The 25,511-nt window shown below is 43.7% G+C and overlaps 2 protein-coding genes across 12 annotated transcripts in view; one reads left to right on the forward strand and one right to left on the reverse strand.

Annotated features, from left to right (window-relative positions):
• MBTD1 (mbt domain containing 1) overlaps window positions 1-25,511 on the reverse strand; it is a 124,694-nt gene that overhangs the window by 37,672 nt on the left and 61,511 nt on the right. For 3 of the 11 annotated variants that reach the window (XM_081184556.1, XM_081184562.1, XM_081184561.1), the window contains exons 1-4: window positions 10,367-10,435; window positions 4,190-4,249; window positions 3,240-3,441; window positions 1,036-1,175 (exon numbers count right to left, since the gene is read on the reverse strand). In XM_081184556.1, the coding sequence (XP_081040682.1) occupies window positions 1,036-1,175; window positions 3,240-3,441; window positions 4,190-4,249; window positions 10,367-10,387 (423 nt within the window). In that variant the 5' untranslated portion in view covers window positions 10,388-10,435. Of the gene's footprint in view, window positions 1-1,035; window positions 1,176-3,239; window positions 3,442-4,185; window positions 4,250-10,366; window positions 10,460-11,242; window positions 11,318-25,511 lie in introns of those variants that run through there. The other 8 variants (XM_081184565.1, XM_081184558.1, XM_081184559.1 and 5 more) reach the window with 7 other exon arrangements.
• On the forward strand, window positions 11,424-24,969 carry UTP18 (UTP18 small subunit processome component; the record flags this gene model as incomplete). Its single annotated transcript, XM_081184596.1, has 14 exons — window positions 11,424-11,678; window positions 12,636-12,769; window positions 13,596-13,691; window positions 14,399-14,478; window positions 15,631-15,719; window positions 17,031-17,156; window positions 17,578-17,752; window positions 18,106-18,206; window positions 18,851-18,941; window positions 19,366-19,489; window positions 20,402-20,576; window positions 23,414-23,556; window positions 23,974-24,018; window positions 24,867-24,969. 13 exons carry the CDS (start codon window positions 11,424-11,426, stop codon window positions 23,996-23,998), a joined length of 1,614 nt encoding a protein of 537 aa, XP_081040722.1. The 3' UTR covers window positions 23,999-24,018; window positions 24,867-24,969.

Here is a 25,511-nt window from a genome sequence, read left to right on the forward strand (position 1 = left end):
TCTATTTATCTACTTGCACTTTGACGTTCTTTCGAAATGCTAGGTTGGCAGGAGCAGGGACCGAGCAACAGGAGCTCACCCTGTCACGGGGATCGGCAAGTACTAGGCTCTGTGGTTTAACCCACAGCGCCACCCACATCCTTTAACTTCCTTCATTCCAGAATGGCCACCTTAAGGTCAGTTACAGAGTGTCCTGAAATATTAAAGCATTTCCCTACAGGTTTATGAATACTGCCATTTCTGTTAGCAGATTTGTGTCTATCTATTTCTGTTCTTTTGCACAGAGACTTAACTGGCTGTCCTATGTAGAAGGACATTATTGGCAGATAATGGAATAAATCACACTGGAAGACGAGCAGGCGAATGAGCTCCTGAAGTTGTGGATGACATTATTCTATCCTGCTACAGTGTTGCCACAGTGGACATGGGAGTTGGGCTCTAGTGTCCTTATCTCTGCTATGTGGCTTTTTGTTGATGGTTGAGTAACTGTTTTAGGTTTTGGGGGCTGTCTGTGAGCAAGCGCAAGCCTGCCTTCCAAGGCATCTCATTGTCATTCAACTTTCACCTTACAGTTTGGTTATTTACACAACTGCCAACTAAGATTTCACTTCATGCATCTGACAAAGTAAGCTAGAGCCATAATGAATGTGTTAGTTTTAAGGCACCACACATTTTGTTGTTTTTCCTACAGGAGGCCAATGCTGCTATCCTTCTGGAAATTGCAATATTATGGACAAGTTAATTAATTAATAAGCAGCAAATGCCTGGATGAACAGATGAGTGTTAAGCAGGCGCTTAATGCTGTTGATAAACAAAGAAGGGCTGTTGCCTTCACACCTGCTTATGGGAAGCATCTGGTTAGCCAATGCTGGATACCAGATACTGACTTTTGGGTCCCATCCAATAGGGCTCTCATATTATATTTAACTTAAAAGCAGTTAACTTTAAAAAATAAATAAATGCATTAATCTGCATTGTAACAAATCTGTTTTAAAGCTTATCTATATAATAAAGATAATAAAACTGTGACTGTACCGTTACCTGAAGTCTGGCCAGAATGCTGGCCTTCTTAGAGTTCGATGAGTAACTTCTTGAGCAGGAAACACTGCAGAAGCGCTTGGTTTTAGAGTAAAAGGCATCTCTGACACCAACCATCCCGCACATTTCACAGGTAGCTGATAAAGGGAGAAAGATGGCCAATGTATTACATCTATACTATAAAGTGCCACATTCATTGTCAAGCAGCCATGGCTCTATGCAGTCCACATAGAAGATAGTCAACTCAAACTGTGTGTTGGCTATCAACACTTAGACACACCCCAAATATAAATATGCATTATATATTATCTTTATAATACAATCCTTCATCAATCAGATATTTAATAGCTTCTATGTAGATTCTAAACAGCTTTTTATCTTGGACTTCTTTCTCTTCCTCTTTCCTTAATTTGACATGGGAGAGTCATTTCTGTTGAAGAGAATGAACTACCACTTCCACTGTACAAAAAATTTTGAATCTTCCAAAATATTTAATTATTTGCGCATAACGTGCTTTTCTCCAGATCTAACCCACAGAAGAAGGCTGGCAGAAGCTGGCTTCCCTGCTCCTTCTTCTCTTCTCCCCAGCAGCCCTCCATAAAGGCTCTCAGGAGAGTCAGGGGCCTGCACTCAATGTGCTGACTGAGGGGAAAACCCTTCCAAAATTGGGTGAAGGCATCCTCCACAAGTATGCTACAAACAGTAGGGCTGGGCAATGTATTGATATATCATCCAAAATTGGTTTGCGGTCTGCATGGTAATAATGGTTTCATAATATCTGACATGTTGATGTATCACGAATCATTATGTATGTGTGTGCTTTGTAAAAGAAAACTGTGGTGTGGGGAAAACTATGAAGCCGGTCATCACTTCTCGCATGATTCCTGATGCCCCTGTTGCTCTGTACTATAAAATAACAGTTGTCCCAATATGTTAAAGGTAAGTAAACATGTATCAGTTTTAGACCCCAAAGTAGTAGCAGTTGCAGGCACATTACCCCATTCGCCTCTACATAGTTACAACCTTACTTCAACTGGTATATCATGATGTTTAGCTGATGATATACCACGTTGTTGAAAACCAGATATTGCCAAGCCCTAATAAACAGCATACTGCACTAGAAACAATTACTTAAAACATTTGATTTCATAAAAACAGTTAAGTTTTTAAATAGCTGGGGTGTGTTATTGTCTTGTTTGTTAATATGTTGTGTATTTTTTAGTTTTTATACTGTCACCCACCCTGTGATCCTCAGATAAAAGGTAACACGCAACACACACACACACACACACACACAAGCTTCCCTCATCCCAAATCTTGCTCTTCTTTTCTTATATTGCCCCCTACTATCCTAACTGGGATTAGAACCTCTTCTGTATCAATTTTTGTGAACTTTGTGTGCATGCACAGACATGGAGAGGAAATCTGGAGCATGGCTTGGGAAGAAATGCTAGATGGTCTAGTTTGTGGCTTCCTTGGTAAAGGAGTGTGTGCCACCTCTCCAATGGGCTGGATCCAAGGTGCAACTTCCACAAATGGAAGGAATTGAGATTCAGTACAGGCTCCCACTGGAGGAAGGGAAGGCAACAATTGTTGCTGCTTCCTGTTCCCCCAAGAGCACCTCAACACTCTTCAAGATGGTCCCACAAGCCACCAGAGCAACTATTCAGTGTCTGCAATAAGATGCAGGAACAGACGAAATTCACCTCCTCCTCTTCTCCAGTGAGAATGCCCTGTGAGGGGAACTCAGGGGGTGATATTCAAGTTTACTCAGAGCAGATCCACTGAAATTACTGAACATGACTAAGTTAGATCCATTAATTTCAGTAAGCCTTCTCTGAGTGAGTGTAGTCGATTACCACCTATGGGAACTATGGATCCAAGCCAATATCTCTTAAGTTTTCAGGTGTGGTGATGTCCCCTTCTTCCTGAACTCTGAATATTTTTCTGTAAGCATGCTAAAGGAAGGAATCATGCACGCACTTTGTTAGGACTTAAGCACACTTCTATGGTTGTCTAGGAGCAGTTTAGCTTTAGTTTAGTGACATGAAACAGTAGAACAGTCTTCACACAAAGCGACACATATGTGCATCAGTCTTTGGTCACTGCTCCTAACATCCAAGCAGAAAAAAGAAGTTGGCACCATAGAAATAAGAAGTGGTCATTTGATTTAGCATTCCACTGAAAAATCATGCACTCACCCATGCCAGATTTGCCATCTGGATATGTGTAGACCTGTCCATTGTTCTTGATAATTGGGAGGTTTGAGGGTAAGGGTGCAACTTCCTCTTCACTCTCATCAGAGCTTGAGCTACTACTGGTATCCTCACTACAGCTATCATAACCATCAAACATCCCGAACGAATCACGTCTCTTCCTTTCAGATCTTGAAGAATGTTCAGTCTAAAAAGAAAAGCTAAAATGTTAAAACCTCTCAACAAAAGGATCTGAAAGAGATATTTCAGCATTTTAACAGGTTTCTACTGAATGTGGAAGATCCATACTATATAATCTTAAGTTACACAGAGAAACAACACATGTAGACAGACAAAATGAAAAGCAATTTGCAAGTGTTACATAGGTGCAATGGTATACAATAAACTAAAAATGAAATACTTTGCACTACACAAAGCAATATTCAGGATGAGCACCCAACAAAATTATGTTCAATAGCCAAACACAAACATTTAATTTATTACCCTTATATATTCCACTGTAGAAATCACAGAAGAGCACTTAGGTTGCTTTACATATAGGCAAATGTAAAGCAATGAGCTATACAAAAATTATGTTGGTTTGCTAGCTTCTCTATAGAATGCATCAGTCCTGAAGTTACGGATTTCAATTATGCCACCAAAGTCCTCAATAGTCTTTGCAGAATTCAAGGGTAAGTTTATCATGTGTTGGTATACCCAGCATTGTTTATCAACAGTTCATCCACTTTTGGCTAACCAGCAGGCAGCATACATTAGCTGAAGTAGGCTAGGCTGAGACCAGGTGATTGGCCCAAGGTCACCCAGTGAGCTTCTTGGCTGTGTGGAAATTTGAACCCGGGTCTCCCAGGTCCTAGTCCGACACTCTAACCACTACACCACACTTGATGCAACCCCACGTAACAAACCAGAGAAGGGAATTAAGCTCACTGACCTACCATTTTCTCTTCAGAAAACTGTGGAGCTTTTCTGTGGTATATTCTCATTTCACACCAGAACTAGAGAGAAAAGCCAGAGCCAGAGTGTATCATTGTTCTTCTTTGCAACTTCTAGGGTCCATTTCCCCCCTTTTGTTAGCCACTAAGCACAACCCACCCCTCATCTGTTTCCATCACATATTCTCAGTCTTTGAAGTAGACTATTCCCATAAAGTTAATGATTTGTCATAGAAACACTTCCATGGCAACTGACAGAGATAGAATAATACAAGCATCACAAAAGTTAGATTTTATATGAATGGCTGCTCTACCATGCGCAATCTCAGAATGCCATTAGTAAGGAGATATCCCTTGCATACTGCAGATCATGCTACACATTTTATTTGCTAAAAAAAAATGCCACTCCTGAAATCATTGTAAAAATAAAATAATAATTCCAGTTTTTATCCACATATCAATAGCACCCCAATCCATAAATCAGACAATCCCATTCTATGGCAGGATGGACAAAGTAGTTCCTTATGATATACAGTAGTATATAGTTGAACAGAAGTCATCAAATGCTACCTTCCAATATTGAGCAATTAGGAAGGAGCAGACCACTGAAAAATAGTGTCTTCCACTCATAACAGTTCCAGACCTGTCAGCAGTATTTGAATGTCCAACATTTAGAGCAATACACTTTTCAAAGGCATTCCCAAGAAGAGGGCATTACAGTATTCCAAATGGCATGTAACTAAGGCATGTGTCACTGTGGTCAAATCAGACATCTCAAGGAACAGGCACAGCCAGCACCCTAGCTTTAGCTGTGCAAATGTACTCCTGGTCACCAAAGAAACCTGGGCGAACATGATCAGGGCTGAGTCCAGGAGTATGCCCAGACATAGCAAACGTGTGTCTTCAGAAGGAGTGCTATCCCACCTAGCACAGGTGGAATCTCTGTTCCCTGTTATGCCTTCTGACTGACCAAGAGCATCTATGTCTTGCCTACCTGTAGATTACATTTCAATTTGCTCACCCTCATCCAGTCCATTACTGATCACAGACACCAGTTAACAGCTTCCTTGGATTTAGGATTTAGGTGGAAAGGAGAAATAGAGCTGAGTGTTATCAGCATACTGGTGACACTGAACCCTGAAACTCTGGACTACCTCTCCCAGTGGTTTCATGTAAATGTTAAATAGCATGAGGGACAAAACGTAACATCAAGGGACTGCGCAAGCCAACAGCCAAGGTGTCAAACAAGAGTCCCCCAGCACTAACTTCTGGGTTGGCCCCTCCTGGATGGAATGGAACCACTGTAAAACAGGGCCTCCAAGTCCTATCCCAGCAAGGCTACCACGGTCAATGGCTTTGAAAATCACCAAGAGGTCCAGCAGAATCAACTGGGACACACTCCCCCTGTCCAGTTCTCATCGTTAGGTTATCCACCAAGGCAACCAAAGCTATCTCTGTCCCATAACTATTATACTGCTTATGACTATTAGACACAACCTGAGCATCATTAAGAGAAAAAGATAGTGACTGCAACCTGCAAAGTATAGTCATGCAAACTTGAATTGCTCATACGTGCTACTGGGATGACAGAAGAGCCTGTGAAAATGTAATGGCTGCATTACACATGAGTACTTGACATACACTTATTCACACAGCAACTTTCATAATTTGTAGGGTGAGGCAGGATAAGTAAATACAATGTTCCACAGCAAAAGTCACAGTAAATGGAAAGCCTGAAAAAATTACATATTTGGACATTCACAAAATTAGAAACATCCATCCATGTTACATACATAGTATGCTTTATTATAATTTCTGCTATAATTTTAAAGAAGTACTAGCATTTCTGTGATGATCACCCACTGAAATTTTATTCATCTTGGGTGGCAAGTTTGCATAGCAGCATGGTATTGAGAACTTAAAAGAGAGAGAGCTAGAGACCACTATCCCAAGTGCAGTTAAGGCACCACAGAACTTGATTACATTTGCAGTTACTTAAATATATGCTGCAATGATTGTCCACTTTTAAAAACTATTATGGCCACAGACTACAATTCTTTCTAGTTTAACTTACAGCTTAAACATTTCAGGGATCTAACAAGTCCTGGCGAAGAAGCGCAAGTTGCATATTGCCCCAGAATACCCATAGACTGATTGTTTTCCTCTGATTTTAAATGCTGTTATGCTGCTAGTGCTAGTTTTGAAGGGCAGGGAATGATTAATTAAAACACTGAAAATCAATGTTTAAATTGTACTCTGTGTGAACTACCCAGAGGACGTTGTCGCTTGGGCTGCCAATAAATGTTCTAAATAAATAAATCCATCCTCATCTCAAGGCATTTGCAATCTGAAGAACAAGAAAGAGACAGGAGAAACTTAAGTTGTGTGACTGTGAAGATGCACAAAATGGTTTTGATATGAATCAATTGTAGCAACAGCTCATTCATCCCTTTCAATAGCAACTTCAACATAATCATTTGCTGCGGTGCTAAACATTATGCATATAATGTTGCACCAACATAAATAGCTTCAACATTGACCAAAAATCTTCTGTAATGTCATGCAGACAAGCAGTTCCCAACCCCATCTCTAAACACCTCTTTTCTGCCTAGCTCATGTCAAACAACAGCTTCGTGCACTGACTTTAGGCAACATTTGTCAATGACCTCAATTTTTACATAGCTACAACAACCAACTGACAAGTCAAAGTAATAACTCATTGCTGTCTTACAGCCATAGCTAATCATTACAGATTATAACAATGCAGCTGTAACCAGCATATGACCTGAAAGATGCCGCTTCCCTATATACAACAATCTATTAGTTCATGAAGCAGGGGGTGCTGGAGGCCTTCAAACTGTATGGGAATCAGAATTAGGCCACTCAATTGAAGATCACAAATGAGGTCTCTGGGCCATTACCACCCAAAACAATCTCTGCTTGCTTACAGGAGGCCTCCACTGGCACCGCGGTGGTGACAGTCAGGCTGGCAAAAATTAATCCCTCCCTTTGCCTTTTATGTTGGAATGGTTATGGAAAACTTGGTTTATTCATGTTTGGTGGGAAATTTTGCAATATTCTGCATTATATCCACAATTACAAGCCAACCTCTTTCTCCAAATCCTATCTTAGCCTTACTGTCTTTGGACATAGACTTGGGCTCCACCCTTCACTACAGAGAACTAGTAGGCTTCTTACTGACCACAGCATGATTAGTGATAGCTCAATAATAAAAGAACCAGACTGAAATAACTCTGAGCATTTGGGAAAATAATATCTGGGGTGCAGCAATGTCTGAGCGTCTCACCAGACACAAGAGGACAATTAAAGGCTTAATGAAAAGAGACACCTTCCAATAAACGTGGAGCCCTTTCTTTAGCTATGTTAATGACCAAAATCGAGACATTGTTATCCTAACAGCTCAATCTTTTCAGTGGAGAGATTACATTAAGTAATATGTTTGAACATTGAATGTGTAAGCTCATGTCTAAAGTCAATGGATAGAAAAAACACCACTAGATGCACTGCTGCATAAGTGTTTAATGGTTCTTGTATTTGTATAAAAAGTAAAGCCAATAAAAATTTGTTTTAAGAACTGCAGCAACAGAATAATAATTGGTCCTTATCCTACAAACCTATTGTTAGTGCAGCAGGTTGCATGATTGGCCCATAACATTTAATGCACATGCTGTTGTGTGTTGTGGTACCAACAGTGATAGCAGAAGGTATGACCCAGTCGTCTTCCAGTATACATTAATCCAGAAGTTTTCAGAACTTTTACCCTCAGTGAGCACTTTCCATATCAACAGATCTGTCAAGGAACCAACAAACATTACAGAAGGCTTTGGGACTATTCTAGAATGCATAATTAGTTCACATAGGGGACCAGCTAGGTCTGTAAGATCCAAATGCTCTCTCATGTTAACTGACAACACAACATCGAGAACACGGTGTTCCCTCCAATAGCTATGCATTCAGAAGCTTTTGTAAGGCATTTGCTGATACTCTGTTTAAGGATGTAAAAGATTTGCAAGACAGACATGCTACCATGTTCTGGTATACAGTCCATGCACAATGGGCAGAATAGAGAACAGTGGACAAATTAATGGGGCAGGAGACTGAAGCAAATGAGAATAGTTAGTATACATGCACATGAGTGTTTCCCTATTAAAGCCCAATCAAGTATTGTAGAAAGGCAAGACAAAGCCACACACGTCATTTAAGACAGCCTTCCCAACCCAATGCTTTCCTGATGTTTTGGATTCCAATTCCCACCAGCCACAGCCAGCATGGCTAATAATCAGGGATAAAGGGATCTGTAGTCCAACAACATCTGGAGGGTATCAGGCTGGGGAAGACTGCCTTAAGACAAAAAAGGTGTTTAGTCTAGATACATAATGCAATGGAAAGTTAGGGAGGAAAGCGCTAAAAAGTTTGAGAATAAAGCTCTGCATCAGCAGTGTCCAAAGCAACATTGTCACAAATAAAAAACTTTTAAAACTACTGTATCTCTTAACACACACATTAAAATAGGGCTCAATGTTTACTTATTATTGCTACTAAGTTAATATCCCACTTCCCTCCAATGAGCTCAAGGTGGCATAAATTGTACTCCCTCTCTCCATTTCATCTCACAATAACCTTGTGAGATGAGCTAGGCTAAGAGGCAGTGACTGAGTCACTCACTGAGCTTCATGGCCAAGAGGTGATTTGAACCCTGGTATCCCAGATCTTACTCCAACACACCACACTGGTTTTATATACATAACAGAATGTTCTGCATTTTAAGTTTAATTACAAATAAGCCACATTTAACAAAGGAAATGAGACTTTATGCTGATATCAGCATTTCAACGTCACAAATATAATGCATTAAAGTCGATGCATTTTAAATGAAAAAGTTACAACTTTCGTACTTTATCCAGTGAAACTTCTCATTGTCAGCATTCAGCATATCTTAATTTGGCAATTTCTCTTTAAAGTCTTCATTATAGCATTAATTCTGAAAGCTTTCCCTAAGAAAGGTAAAACTGACTCATTTACTTTCTGCTCCAGGATGCTTGTATGCAACAAAGCGGGCTGCAGAATCCTACAGATTAGTGTGAATGTTAGGGGAGGAAAAGTAGCAAGGATGACAGGAAAATAAAGAAATAGAACCAAGGCTTGTCATGGCATTTCCCGGATTACTAGGTTTTCTCTTCTACGCTACTGAACATTGGCATACCTAAACATTTCCTCTATCCTCTCAAAGGCCACATTCAACCTTCTAAAAACAATCAAATGAAATGTTTGTTGAACACTGGTCTGCACATCCCCTTGCAAAGCATATACAGTGGTACATCGGGTTACATACGCTTCATGTTACAGACTCCGCTAACCCAGAAATAGTGCTTCAGGTTAAGAACTTTGCTTCAGGATGTGAACAGAAATCGTGCTCCAGCGGCGCAGCGGCAGCAGGAGGCCCCATTAGCTAAAGTGGTGCTTCAGGTTAAGAACAGTTTCAGGTTAAGAACGGACCTCTGGAACGAATTAAGTACGTAGCCAGAGGTACCACACAAGATGCTCAAGGAGGCACAAAATCTCCTCGCTTTTTTATCATTAAACTACTAGGGCAACGCTGGAGCCGCAGTACTGGCCAAGGTACCAACACACACAAAAAGAGGTATCGAGTTCTCTACACAGCACGCAAGGAACGGGCAGCCAAAGGAACGCGGAAGGGACTCTGGAAACCTCGAAGAGGCATCGATGAATGAACCACTCGCACTCCGACAGGAGGCAGAAGTTTCTCTCAAGTCCCCGCCACTTTTGCACATGTTGCCGGGGAGTGGGGAGTAAGAAAACACGGGTGGGTGGGTCGGGGAAGATGGAGAAGAGGTAGCTTATACGGAGCAGTATTTCTCGCAGAACATCCCACCCTCCTCCCTGCCCAGAGTTGCCTTTCTCAGCCCGCCACTGCTGCTGACTTCCCTCCCACACGGCACAGAATGCAAGGCTGCTCCCCACACCATTTCTCGCGTGGGTCCCCCAGCCCCTCAGGAAGGGAACCCAAAGCAGCGTGACCCCCTGAAGCCTCTCAGGTCAGCCACCCCGCTCTGAAGCCGAAGCCTCTTGCCCTGCCCGGTGCTGGCCGCTGCCTCTGCCTCCCTCGACCCCCCCAGGGGGCTGCTCTGCGCTACTCACCAGGTCCTTTGTGTTTTCCATCAGGCCCTCATGGGCAAAGGATGCCGCTGCCGCCGCTCACCTCCTCCTCCTCCTCCCCCCTCCCGCCCCCTCGGCTCAGCCCCCACCCCCCGGACTCTCCCCCTCCCCTTTCCGAGGGGCAGAGCCAGGTTGGAGGAGGAGGAAAGTTCAGCCTCTCACTTTAAACGGGGGGGAAGAGCGCAGAGTGTGTGAGAGAAAAGACATTCAACTCCAAGCCCCAGAATATCAACAACATTAGCATAACCGCACTGCGCACGCGTAGTACGGCCCCAGCCCACGGCGCGCTCCCATTGGCCCCCTCGCTGTTTGGATCGCCCTCGCTCGCCGTACGCGGCTGGGCGGCCTGAACTATGATGCGGAAGAGGGGGGGGAGGAGAGGCGATGAGGACCGAGGACGGTCGCAGCCGCGGCGTTAAAGCGGTCGACGCGACCGGCTACAGATTTGATGGGATGCTTCTCTCCGTCTCAGTTTGCCTTCAACTGAGGAGACGTTAATCTTTTTTTTAAAAAGGTGCTTTCACCTGCCCCCCCCCACTGTTTTACAAGTGATGGGACAGCCCGCCTAGAGAGCGGTTCTTATGAGGGGAAAAAATGGGGGAAAGAGAGTGTGTGTGTGTTGGGGGGGGGAATACACTGAAACATTGAGGTCATGTGAAAAGGAGGCGGGGCCAAGGAGGTCACGTGGCAGTGCTTCTCACGGAGCGGGGGAAGGCAAAGACATAGAGAAAAAGGCAAATGTTACGCAGATCGTTTTATTCCGGTCTCCATTTGCCTTGGGGTGGGGAGGGGTGAGGAGCTCGCGCCGAAAGCCCCCTCAGCCCGCGTATCTCTCTGGTAATCTATCTGTTTGTTTACATCGCATGTTCATTCAGGCGGCGTCACGGCGGCTTCATTGAGTACTGTTGCTGGGAGGGCGGACGTGTTTGCGCCTGCGTGCCTCTCTGTGGTAACTGAGCGGGAAGGGCGTTTCCGGTTTCCGTGACGCGAACGTGCGGGCCTTTCCGCTTCCGGTTTGTCCCGTGAAGGCAGAGGTAGCATGGAGGCGAGGGCTGCGGGCCGGCGAGGCGCGTCGAAGGGCAGAAAGCGGCGTCGGGTCGGAAAAGGGCCGCTTGAAAGAGGCGAGGAGCGAGGCGGCCACATGGCGGCTGCCGCGGAGGAGATCCGTCGGGCTCAGCACTTGGCTCTCGTGGCAGAGAAACCCGCGGCGGAGCGTGGCCTGGAGGAGCTGCTGTTTGGGGACGTGGAGGAAGGAGACGACGACCTGCAGCGTCTGCAAGGCCCGCTGGCGAAGGTATTAGGCGGGAAGCCTGTTTTGGTGTGTCCCCCCCCCCCCGGACTGGATAGCAATAATCAGCCTCACGGTATCTAGTGGATAATGGTTCTTTCCACCAGCTTTCTCTTCTTTCTATGAGCCCCACATCCCTGCCCGAGCTGCTGGCAGCGTGATAAGCTTGAATTGCACGAGTGGATGTTTATGGACACGCAGATACAGTGATGCAGATGTTTCACCAGTACATATTACGGAATTTCTGCCTGTCTCACACACCTGGAGCATTGGTCCACAAAAACTGGTGCCGGCCCTGCCGGTTCAGTAGCAAATGTTCAGAAGAGAGGGGTGCAGCTGTAGTTATGATAGCACAGCATAGAAAAGGGGCACTCTTTTGTGCTGTTTTTTAAAAATAATTTTTTTGTGGCTTCAGTCAAACAGTTGAGGTTGTAAAGTTGCTAATGGTTGTCCCTTTGTAGGTGGCTGTGTGAATGCCCTATCTAGAGGTCACAATCTTCTGTCTCGTCCACTTTGAAAGTATTCCAGGGGGTGGTAAATTAAGTCTGAATACCCACTGTAACATTCAAGCAAATTAGTTCTTCACCCCCTAAAAACTTTTCAGTTCACGTAAATATTTGTAAATTCACCATAGTATCCAGATGTGGGGTACTGTCCTGTCATGGCAGCAAACAGTGCAAGTATGCCTTCTGAACTCTGAAAGCTATTATATGGGTGCTGTAGAACAGCACAATGTTCCTCAGGTATGTGGTTATCAGGAAGTTCTGTCCGAAATGCCTCAGGATTCATGTGGCAGTACAGCTGAGACTGGGCTTGTCAGTTATCTCAGTTTCAGGCTCCTGACAAGTGGTCTGAGAATAAACAATGATAAGTTTTTAAGGAATTTTTAAAGATTCATGGGTGGCAATCTGTAACATGTTTTTAAATTCTAAGATTAAAGAAAATATTCTTTCTTTTTTTAAGGTTGGTGATGTGCTCAGTGGGAATCTCCTTGAAGGAGAATCTGATGGCTCAGAAGTGGATAATGAAACGGAAGACAACTTTCTTCCATCTGAAAAACCAGCATGGGTGGATGAAGATGATGAAGTTGAGGAAATGTAAGTAGCACTCATAGACTATGTTTGCATTTCACAGTAATCCATGGTTAGTGGTTTACTTTGATGTGTAATGCACCTATTGTAAATTGACTCGTGAATCAAGTGTGGTGAAGCAAAGCTGTAGTTGTAAGCAAGTTGGATTGAACTCTGTGGGGCTTGTCTTCAACCTAACATATGTAGGTTTGGGGTGTAAGCATCTTACATACTGTGAGTGCAAGGTCAAGAGTCGCACCAGCGGATGTACTGTGACTTACCTTTTCCCTCTTCCCCCTGCAATCTGTCAATCCTCCAGAGCAGATTTTGGGTGGCTGCAGGTTGAAGGAAAGTCACTTTTGCACAAGTGGAAGTCCATTGCATCAGTGCACAATTGGATACCACCCATCATCTTAACCATTCATTCTGAGTGAAGATGTTAATGTGTGTGCTTTCTGCAAGTTTTTACAAAATATTGCCAGGATGTCCACTTTTTAAGAGCTTTGGAAATTCTAGAACCTTATAGCTGATTTTAAAATAAACTTTTTTCCATTTCTTCCCCATGCTAATCCTGTAAAGTAGGTTAGGAAGAGGAAGTATTTTATTTATGGTCACTCAGTGAATTTCATGGCTGAGTGATGATTTGAACCTTTATCTCCCAATCTTACTTTGGCACTCTTAACCACTCCATCACGTTGACTCTACTATGTAATCTTACTATGTAACATGAACTACATGCCACTGTTTGAAAATATAAGCTATTCACTTGCTTTAATTTGTAAAGTGCTCATCTTGGTAAAATTAATATTTTTACAGAACTATACAAATTTAGCATGTGACTTTTTTCTCCTAGAATTGACATGACCCATCGATTTCGAAAAAACATGATGAAAAGTGATGCAGAAAAGAAGCTTACAAAGGAAAAACTTCAAAGAAGACTTCAAGAACAGTGAGTGTTAATGGTAACATGGATAAGAGACAACCATCTTAAGAAAAAATAATTTTTGATTATTTATTTGAATTGGCATCAAAAAATGTTGGCCTATAACCTCATTTTTGAAGAGGCCTTCCAATATGTGTTTTCTCAAAACAGACAATTTGTAAATTAATCTGAATTTTTGAAGATGTCTATATTTATTTCCATACATACTAAAATGCAAAATATATATATATCAATTTTCTTTATGCAGCTATGAAGTTTTACTGCTTAATATTGAGAAAAGGGGAAATGGCAGGATGATTCCAATTGAACTTAAAAAGGAAGGGCAAAAATGGCTGGGGTGCTTGGACACTTCAAAAGCATTTCCCTATTTATTGTCATAATGAGAGGCTTACTTGCGAGAGGTGGGGAGGGTTGAGGAAAATGTTTTTCATCCTCCACAGTCCATCCTTTAAACAGCTTGCATCTGCTCTTGCATCACAAGGGGTGTGTGGGTGGGTGTGAGAGAGATACTATAAGGCTGTCTGTCCTGAGTTTCTTGCCCTGCATCCCTCTCTTCATCAGATATTTAATGCTCATCATTCTTTCACCCATCTTTCAAAATTGTCTGGCATATTTACTTAAAATTTCTGACAGGTTTTTTTTTACTTACCTCAGTGAATAAGGCTGTGTCTTAAGTAACAGTTGTGGGTGAAGTACAGACTTGTCTTCCTTAGATTTCAGAGTGCAATGGGAGCAACCCCTTCCTGGGCACAGAGGGACAGGAAGAAGAAAGGAAGAAAAGCCAGAGATGAAGGTAAATGTGGGACTTTCTATAGCATGAACCAAAGTCAATAAAGTAATTAAGATGCAATCCTCTGCACATGTTCTGCAGAGAAAGATTTTGGGACTTCTGATTAAGGAAGTCTCGCAGGGACTAATGTAGGAAGAACATCATGGCAAGGGAGAGACCAACTTGGCCTCATCCATTGGCCATAGAAGGAGCAGCTACAGGGAGCTGGCTTATCCTCAAGTGTATGTGGGTGTTTGTGTGAAAGAACATGCTTGCTTGGTTCCCAGTTTCCTGGGTTGCACATCCCATTCCATTTTCTTTAACTGCTTACCGTATTTTTCGTTCTATAGGACACACATTTCCCCCTCCAAAAATTAACCCTATAGAGCGAATGCAGGCTGCGCCGCTAAGCCCAAAGCCAGAACAGGAAGACTGAGCACTGCAGAGCGCTCCGTCTCGTTGCTCTAGCTTGGGGACGGCTACGCGCAAACCTCTGCAGGGCAGCGGGGTGCCTTCACCCCGCTGTCCTGCAGAAGCTAGCAAGGCTGTTCCCAAGCCAGAACAGCAAGACGGACGGCTCCGTCTCGCTGCTCTAGCTTGGGGACGGCTGCGCGCAAACCTCTGTAGGGCAGCGGGGTACTGCGCTCCAAAGGCTTCAGGGATCTTTGAGGCTGGCGGTGGGGGAAAGCAGCGCTTCCCCCCCACCGCCAGCCCCACAAGCTCTGGTGAATGTACCTTGTTTTAGAGGGGGAGAACAAGAAAAAAAAAATTTCCCTGTTCTCCCCCTCCTGTGGTCCGGTGCATCCAATGGAGCGAAAAATACAGTATTTTGCATCTGACTCCAGTTCTTATCCTTGAGAATTTTAAGCAGTTCTTATTTTGCACTTGGCTTTAATTTGGTTGCCTTCAAGGTTCAAGTAAAAAACAAAGTAGATCACACAACCCTGAAGGCTGCCTACCCTGTTTTAGATTGTTTACCTGAGGACGCAGATTGTCTTACCACTGACCGTTGCAAGCTGCTGTAAGAGACTAGGAGCAGGGTTTATGACACGCTACCTGACTGTATACTGAATAAGTTCTGACTTCTTTTCATATATTGCATTTAGCTTATGTTGCCACTTTTCATATGGCTGCACAGATAAAACAATACAATGTTTGAAATAATTTCTTTTTAAGATGACAGCGAAGATGAAGGGGATGAACTAATGCACAAGACAGGCAATTTCGTGACAGTGTCAGACTCCTTACCAAGAGGCTTTTTACAGGTAAAACAATCTTTCATTTTCATGCACACAATGTGTTTGTGATTAGAATTCATAGGCTTTGAAGCTGTTAAATATGAGAAAAACAACAGGTTTCAAGAGACCCTTCATGCAACACATTGAAAGCATTTTCATGTTTTGAATATTTAGTTGGCAAAGTTTTAAGTATGATGAAATAGTTATGTAGAGCAGTGTTTCCCAACCGGTGTTCCGCGGCACACTAGTGTGCCGTGAGACATCGGCTGGTGTGCCGTGGGAGGAAGGCGGGCAAGTCGGGCGGTGAGAGGCGGCGGCGGCGGCGAGGATCCGCGTCGAGCCGGGGGCGGCTCCGCGGTGGTGGTGCCGAGCGGCGGGGCAGCGCGCGCAAAAGGGAGGATCGCGAGACAGCGGAGGAGGAGGAGGCCGGCATGTCCGGGCAGCAGCAGCAACAACAGCAGCAGCAACTCCCGCCGCCGCCCCCTCCTCCGCCCGCTATCGCCGCCACCACCACAACAGCCGCCGCCGCCTCAGCTGCCCTCGCTCTGCTGCCTCCTCCCACCCCGGCAAGGGGGAGGGAAAAAACTTTCGCTTTTGTGCGTCCCTCCCGGCGTGACGCTGCGCGCTGACGTCACGGGGCGGGGCTTTAATGGTGATGTGCCGCGAGATTTTTTTCCGGCTAACAGGTGTGCCGTTGCCCAAAAACGTTTGGGAAACACTGATGTAGAGCTTTAACAGTAAAATAAAAAAATCATTGGGAATTTTCTCCTCTCCTGCAAGCCTGCTGTTAACCCTCAAAATCTGCTTCAGGTGGTTGGAGGACCATCTGGAACAGATTTTTGGGAAGTGTGAGAAGAGGAAATTCCAGGTATGAGCAGAACACCACTTGCACAGAATTGAATATAACTTGATTTTATAAAAATTTGGATCGCTGATGCATCTCTAAACTAGGAAATGGAAAACTGCCTAGAACACTGAATGTATCTTAGGACAGAATTGGTAGCAAATTTGCTGAAATATATTTCAGTAGTGCAGACATAGGGTTGTGTCCAAAGCTGCTGTTTCACTTGGGCAGAAGATTTCTGTTTGCACACTTGAACCTTCTTCTCTGTCCTGAAGCCTCACACCCACCCTCAAAATCTGCTCCAGACGGTTGAAGGACCCTGTGGAGCAGTTTTTGTGGGGGTATTCAGGGAGGAGCAGAAGGGGAGGTCTTATTTGGGTAGCTTAGTGCTGCTTGTGCAGTGTTGGATACTGTCATGAGTGCATAGATTTTTCTTTTCTATACGTACTTAGTGGTTATGCAGTTTCATAGCATGTTCCTGTTCTGCATTTTAGATGAAAAACTGCAAGTTTGCTAATAGTGAACGTCTGTCAGATGCAAAACTGACAACTGTGCAGTTCCATCCTTCTGCTCAAGTTATTATGACTGCTGGGCTTGATCGGTCTGTTTCACTGTTCCAGGTGAGGAATAATTACCTTATATATAATGCAATTGTTTCTGTTCTATGTTCTTGTATACTATTTTATAGGAACTGATTGGCTGAGACATACTTTAGACACCTATGTGGTGGTTGGGTGGGGTGGGGTTTAAATACCAAACTTTAAAGACTGGAAGCAGTCAAAAGTGCATGGAAGCAAGTGGGTCATCCCTATTGTTTGCATAGAAGCAGAAGGGGTTCCTTGTTATGGTGGAGCTCCATATGGTGCAGTAGCAGGCAGAAGCAACCCAATGTTTCTGTGGGACTCTGGGTTGCCGTCAAATCAAGGAATTTAAATTCAAGACAAACTGGCATTCGCTAGTCATTACATTTGTATTTTAGAAATCCTCTTAAATATTGCCCATTCTGAGGTGAAAAATGAATGCATCTTTTTCTCTTTAAAGGTGGATGGCATCGCTAATCCAAAGATACAGAGCATTCATCTGGAAGGCTTTCCAGTGTACAAGGCACGTTTTAGTGCAGATGGAGAGCAAGTTATTGCAACTAGCATACACAACAAGCGGTTCTATATATACGACATGATGGCTGGAAAAATTATTCCTATAACCCATATCAGAGGTGAGGTTTCACTGCTTGCTTATATTTTTGTACACACTGAATTTTAAGTGGATTCGAATAATGCTCAAATATAATTTTATTTTTTCTGAATTAGACATAAAAGATTTCTAATTAAATTCCTTCTTACTGTGTCACATGGCGGTAGAACTAGTGCCCAGTGTTCTTCCATGTCTTTGGAACAATGGCATCTATAAGAAAAAGAATAAACATTCAAGGAAATAACGTTTTATTATTCTTTATAAATAAGCACCCAGATTAAACCATAATTTATAAGCTAATAGTTAGCTTTGACAATTAGCTCCTATATATATGTGCTGGAACTATATAACACATATTGTTTTTTTGGACTTAAGGTTTAGAGGAGAAGTTTATCAAAAATTTTGAAGTATCACCAGATGGAAGATTCCTGCTCCTTAATGGAACATCAGGCTATCTGCATTTGTTGACAATGAAGGTAAAATCTGCATTTGTTTCTGAAAATGAGCATTTTAAGTTCAAACAGCAACACAATTCTACCAGCAGAGAAGTTGTATCAGCTAGAGTTCATACTAAAAATACATTTTAATACTAATATGGCAAATACAAACCACATAGCATTTTGCAGTCTTATGCTTCATGCAAAACTTCTGTGCTGCTCAGCAGTAGCCATTTCAGCAGACAGGTCACAGGGATGGTGTGGATTTCTTGACTTTGATTTTGTTAAATCCAAATAGTGGTGGCTAATAGTTAAGTGGTTGATTATCTTTAGAGTTTTGTGTTGTAAGTGTCTCTTATTAAACAAGTCATCTGAATACTGTAAATGTATAAGTCAGTGGTGTGGTGGAGACTGTAGAAGGAAAAAGATAAACCAAAGGAAGAAAGCCATAAATAACAGGAGGGAAATAGGGCAACAGAGCACCATATTAGGGAACACAGTGGTGTACTAAGAAATATATATATGAAAACACATTCAGCCAATATTTATTTGCGTGCACCCTACAAATTTTCTTCCCCTCCTTTTTATGACTGTATGATGACATTCCTCTCATGAGACCAGACCCTTTCACTTTATGATATTGTGACTACTTGTGTTGATCAGCAATTGCATTTCTATTTTAGACGAAAGAGCTTATTGGGAGCATGAAAATAAATGGGAAGTCTTTGGAATCATCTTTCTCTCCAGATAGCAGCAAAATCTACACGCATTCTGGTAAGTCAGATAAGATGTGGCATCACTGTATGAAGGTGTGCATTTTTTAGTGAAAGGAGAACTTTGTATAGCCTCTGTTGCAGCTGTTACAGTAGTAATCGTCATAGGCTCATTTTCTGATTAGAAAGCACTCATAGCAAGATGCCTTAAGTTGAAACTGGAATTTGTGACCCGATACAACCTCCCCAGAAACCATGAAACAGTTGTGCCTTTTACTTCTTATGATGTATGCATGTGAGTACCTATTTAATAGAAACTCACTATATAATAGTTATAATCTTTGAGTAGTGTATGGAGTTATTCCTTGCTGTGCTCTTCAGTTGTTCATAGTTTAGCAGAGGTCCCCCCCCCCTTTAAATCCAGCATTTTGATGTCATATATTACTTCCTCTTAAAAATTCCCTATTTGTCTCTCTCTCTGTCAGTTCAGGGTGAAGTTTTTGTATGGGATGTAAAAAGCAGACGATGCCTAAACAGATTTTATGACGAAGGTTGTATGTGTGGTACATCTATTGCAGTCTCCAAAAACAACCAGTATGTGGCATGTGGGTAAGTGGAAGCAGAGCCAATATTTTAAGATATTTTTTTTCTTGGATCATGCCGGAAGGGTCTCTACTTCAAAGACACTGGAGTTGTCAGATAGTTATGGGTTTAGACATGCGTTACTAATGTTGCAGCTCTCAGCATATTAAATCCACTTGATTTCAGTGGGACTTACTTCTGAGTAAACATTCTTTGTAATGTGCTATAAGAGGCCAAATTCAGAGGGCAAAATCGACAAATAATTTAGTGGTGTATCTTTATATATGGTAACAAAATAACTTGCCAGTATGACAGATAAACACATTGCAAATGCTTTTTAGATCAAGTTCCAGGCTTTATCAAAGTAGTCTTCAGAAATATCTTATTTTTAGTCTGTGGTTGATACATATTGAGCAGCTTTTTGCCCTTAAATTCTGTAGAGCTGCCTTGTTGCTTGCCTTGATTGAAAAATGGCCGTGGCTAATTGCTCCCCCTAAGATACAGGTGAGCTTCTTGCAGCATATGTAGGAGTCAGCAATTGTGCTGCAGCATTCTGCACTAACTGCAGCTTCCAGAGCAAGCAGAAGGAAAGCCCCACATAGAGTGCATTGGAGTAATCTACTTGAAATCACTTCATGCATGAACTACTGTGGCAAGGCTTTCCCAGTCTAGGAATGGCTGTAGCTGTCAAACCTCTTTCTGTAGATGGAGCCTCCCTTCTACAAACTTACCATAAGCATAAACGTAGTAAAAAAATGCACTCTTTTTACTTACATGAATTAGATTTTACTATAGTTACGCATGAACATTTCCTCAGTATAGCTGATAGGAAATGATGCTTGGTACTTCTGGAGAAACATAGGATCATGAATATAAATTGCTGAGTTAATTTAATTCTGGTTTAAGGATTTTATAAACCACAAACTCTTTTTTTTTTAGTTCTAGTTCTGGAGTTGTGAATGTGTATGCTCAGGATGACTGTCTCAGAGAAACTAGTCCTAAGCCTCTTAAAGCTATAATGAACTTGGTCACACCTGCAACATCGTTATCCTTCAGTCCCACCACTGAAATATTGGCAATTGCTTCTAATAAAGTAGATGAGGCGGTAAAGCTGGTAAGAATTTCTCCTAAGTTTAATTCAATGGCTAAGTATTAATTTAAGCTGGAGTTTTCCTGCTTGTTCTTTTCAGCTCCTAAGGTCCTCCTCAGCATCCCAGCCTTGGATTCCCATGCCTACAGAGATCCCCTGTCCACCTCCCCTGGCCTTAATTCAGCAAAACAAACAAAAAACAGTTCCTCTTATAACTATTATAACTAGGTCGCTAACCGGAGAATTTTTCTCCTGCTCGTGATTATAATTTTCCTTTACAGAAGTTTTGTTATTTGTCAGCATTCGGTTGCTGACCACTTCACCTTGAGCGCTTTGCATGTCTGAACATTCTGTGACATCCTAGTTGCTCAAGTAATTGCAAGCTGCAAGCATTTTCACATACATAGAACAGACACACACGTTGCGTGGTTCTTGGATCGTGAGAATGTATTGAGTTTGAATAAGTCTTCTGGGAAATTACCAAAAATACGACAACAGAAAGACAGAAATGCCTATACTTTATGGTTTGAGGCAAACATTTCTCATTTTAGGAGCTTTATATGGGGAAACCTTTTCCTTTTCACCAGGTGCACACAGTCTGCCAATTTCTGTTTTGGAACGGGAAAATGAGAGAACCCCAAAACATCCATTTTATCATATTAGAAAAGCTTTTCACATTGCTACCATTTAGGCGAAAAGTGGGATTTAGCTCCAGAAAAACCTAGATGTCACACAGCTGGTGGAAACATCATGTGGTTCATATCCTGCAAGTGCAGGAACAGGCAGCCCACAAGGGGTGAGGATCAGCCCATGTAGTTTAAATTGTAACTGTATATGCAAAATTTGTAGTTAGAAAGATCCTGGACAGGAAATTTTCTTTTTTATAATCACTTTTTATTAATACTTTCATAAAGCCAAACTACCGTATTTTTCGCCCCATAAGACGCACCGGCCCATAAGACGCACCTAGATTTTAGGGGGGGAAATAAAGGGAAAAAAATTTATTTCCCCCCCAGGTGCGCTGCGCTAATCCAGAAGCTTGGGGCAAGCTGAGGTCAGCACGCCCCAAGCTTCTGCATGCCGGCAAGCAGTCCGCTGCCGCCCCAAGCCTCCCGCACCCGGCAGGAGGTCCCGCCGGGTGCGCAAGGCTTGGGGCGGCAGCGGACTGCTTGCGCGCACCTAGAAGCTTGGGGCGTGCTGAGCTCAGCACGCCCCAAGCTTCTGCATGCCGGCAAGCAGTCCGCTGCCGCCCCAAGCCTCCCGCACCCGGCAGGAGGTCCCGCTGGGTGCGCAAGGCTTGGGGCGGCAGCGGACTGCTTGCGCGCACCTAGAAGCTTGGGGCGTGCTGAGCTCAGCACGCCCCAAGCTTCTGCATGCCGGCAAGCAGTCCGCTGCCGCCCCAAGCCTCCCGCACCCGGCAGGAGGTCCCGCTGGGTGCGCGAGGCTTGGGGCGGCAGCGGACTGCTTGCGCGCACCTAGAAGCTTGGGGCCAGCTGAGCTCAGCCCGCCCCAAGCTTCTAGGTGCGCGCAAGCAGTCCGCTGCCGCCCCAAGCCTCGCGCACCCAGCGGGACCTCCTGCCGGGTGCGGGAGGCTTGGGGCGGCAGCGGACTGCTTGCGCGCACCGAGAAGCTTGGGGCCAGCTGAGCTCAGCCCGCCCCAAGCTTCTCGGTGCGCGCAAGCAGTCCGCTGCCGCCCCAAGCCTCGCGCACCCGGTGGGACCTCCTGCTGGGTGCGCGAGGCTTGGGGCGGCAGCGGACTGCTTGCGCACTCCTGAGCTCAGCTGGCCCCAAGCTTCTCGGTGCGCGCAAGCAGTCCGCTGCCGCCCCAAGCCTCCCGCACCCGGCAGGAGGTCCCGCTGGGTGCGCGAGGCTTGGGGCGGCAGCGGACTGCTTGCGCGCACCTAGAAGCTTGGGGCCAGCTGAGCTCAGCCCGCCCCAAGCTTCTCGGTGCGCGCAAGCAGTCCGCTGCCGCCCCAAGCCTCCCGCACCCGGCAGGAGGTCCCGCTGGGTGCGCGAGGCTTGGGGCGGCAGCGGACTGCTTGCGCGCACCTAGAAGCTTGGGGCCAGCTGAGCTCAGCCCGCCCCAAGCTTCTCGGTGCGCGCAAGCAGTCCGCTGCCGCCCCAAGCCTTGCGCACCCGGTGGGACCTCCTGCCGGGTGCGCGAGGCTTGCAGACACTCGCCCGAAGCAGGGGGAGCCCTCCAGAGGGCTCCCCGTGCTTCGGAAGACAGGCTGCCGCCCCAAGCCTCGCGCACCCGGTCGGACCTCCTGCCGGGCGCGCGAGGCTTGCAGGCATTCGCCCCATAAGACGCACCCCGATTTCCCCTTCATTTTTGGAGGGGAAAAAGTGCGTCTTATGGGGCGAAAAATACGGTAATCTAGAGAAGAAAAGTAGGAAAAAAGGAAAAGAAAAGAAAGAAGAAGTGAAAGAGAATAAAAGACCAATATCTTAACCTTTATTCCACACAGAAGAGTGAAGCCTCCCAGGTCTCACCTGGGAGTTTCCCCCTCTTCCTCCGGCCTCCCATTCTGGGAGATCCTCTGTACCAAAACTCAGGGAATTTCTAAAGTAGCTTGTAAATGGGCAGATGCAGGGGAAAGGGTTAGAAAATCCTGCTAGTTGTGCACAAGCCTTTGCTTAAGATAAAGTGTTGGGTTCAGAGTTATTGTCTTGAAAGTAACTGTAAAAATTAATGTTTGAAGGTTTATTTTCATGTTAGCTGCTCCGAGCCCTGTTTTGGCTGGGGAGGGTGGGGTATTAAAAAATATTATTATTATTAATTATATTATGTATGACAGTGAAGTATGCTTTCACTTACCCAGCCCCTCTGTTTCATTACCTTGCTCCACTCTCCTTCGCAGGTGCACATTCCTTCATTTACTGTATTCCCAAATTTTCCGGTGTTCAAAAAAAAGTTAATATACTTGGCTAATTCCATGGACTTCTCACCCAGAAGTGGATATTTTTCCATAGCAAATAACAAAGGCAGAGCTTTATTGTACAGGTACGTATTAAATCATGCTACTGCAATTACAGTGATACTTAACTCTTAGATTTCTTCAGATTTGTGTTATATTATTGACTGTGGGCAGCATTAATGTTAGTCATACTCAGAGTAACTAGTCTTAGTATAGCTTAGATGAATATTGCCTTTGATACCTAATAATAATAAAACAGGTTTTTATAATTTAAGTGACCTAGGCACAATTTGAATTTTCTTGCACATTCTTATTTCCCTTGTCTCTTTTAAAAACATACTTTGCTACTCTGTACCCTGACATGTTGATGTTAGATGAAAACATTGCCATAAAATATTAGAACCACTGTGGTATAATTTAGAAAGCTAAAGCAGGGTGCTTTGTGGTCTTGTAGTTGGGAATATCTCAAACTATTGCATATTAACTCTGTTTTAACTTTGCAGGTTGAAACACTACTCAGATTTCTAAACTGATGACTTTAGACTGAGGTAATTATCAACTGAAGTAGAAATGCTGCTGGAGAATTGCGGGCAATATAGTTTAAATTTCCTTGTTACAATTTCAGAGTCAGAAAGAAATTCAGTTCATTGCAGTTTTGTATTGAATTTTAATGGTTAGTGAAGTGTGTGCACTTATTTGGAATAAAGCGCACTGAACTAAGTGGGCTTTCCTTTTGAGAATGTATGCACTGAATTATGCTACACAACAGCACATGCATTTGTAGTACAAGTATTTGTAGTCTGCCCTTCCTGCAAGGGTCCCAGCGTAGCAATCAATAACACTGAAATCACAGTTTACAATTAACAATAAAAATTAAAACAAATGTAAATATTACTTGGTTTCACTGGACATTTAGTCCAGTGCTAGGTAAAGGGACCCCTGACAGTTAGGTCCAGTCACGGACGACTCTGGGGTTGCGGGTCTCATCTCACTTTACTGGCGAAGGGAGCTGGCGTACAGCTTCTGGGTCATGTCGCCAGCATGACCAAGCCGCTTCTGGTGAACCAGAGCAATGCACGGAAACATTGTTTACCTTCCCACCAGAGCGGTACCTATTTATCTACTTGCACTTGACGTGCTTTCGAACTGCTAGGTTGGCAGGAGCAGGGACCGAGCAATGGGAGCTCACCCCATCACGGGGATTCGAATCGCCGACCTGATCGGCAAGCCCCAGGCTCAGTGGTTTAACTCACAGCTCCATAGTCTAGTGCTATTCATTGCTTAAATCCTTGCTAATATAACTGTTCATATTCTTATGCATTAATTGGCTTTTTGGAGGATGCATCCTTTTTCTTGAACATTTGCTGACTTGCTCTTCATACTCTTCTCTCTACAGATGGTGTACCCTGTGACTTTAAGAAAGTGGATTAACTTTTCTTCATTGCCTTGATGTATTTATATGTATGTGCATTTGTAGCAATACATAGCTTTTTGAATAACTTGGCAGAAACTCGTCTCTAATATTTCTCCATAACATCACCAGTGTTATTTAAGAGAACATATTGCATGAAAGTAGGGGCTAATCCACACATGCAGAGAAATTATGTAGGACAGCCTTAAAGGATGCACTTAAACTGAACATTCAAACATGTAATCCACCCACCCTCAATAGTCTGAAGCACTTGGTTTTTGATGAAATGTACCTAAATGGGTGGGTTACATGTTTGAATGGTGGGAAGAAGGTAAATACCATTTCACAGTGCATGCTTATGGAAGTGCTGCTAGAGCTGCTAAGTTGGACGTCTTCATTGGGAATAGGTCTAGTAGTGCCTGTTACATATGGTAACTAAGAGGGACTTCTGTCTTTAGAAGTAGCATACCTCCGAGTACTAGAATCTTACATATTTGACTACTTTCTCTCCTTCATGGGTTACATAACCTTGAGTTTAATCAGAGCTGTGGGAATATTTTGCACCAAGTGGGCATTGGAAGGCATCTAGTTTCAAGCTCAATAACAGTAGTGTAATACTGACCCCAAGTG

Source organism: Podarcis bocagei, assembly GCF_964188305.1.
Source record: "Podarcis bocagei genome assembly, chromosome: 2".
Taxonomy (NCBI): Eukaryota; Metazoa; Chordata; class Lepidosauria; order Squamata; family Lacertidae; genus Podarcis; species Podarcis bocagei.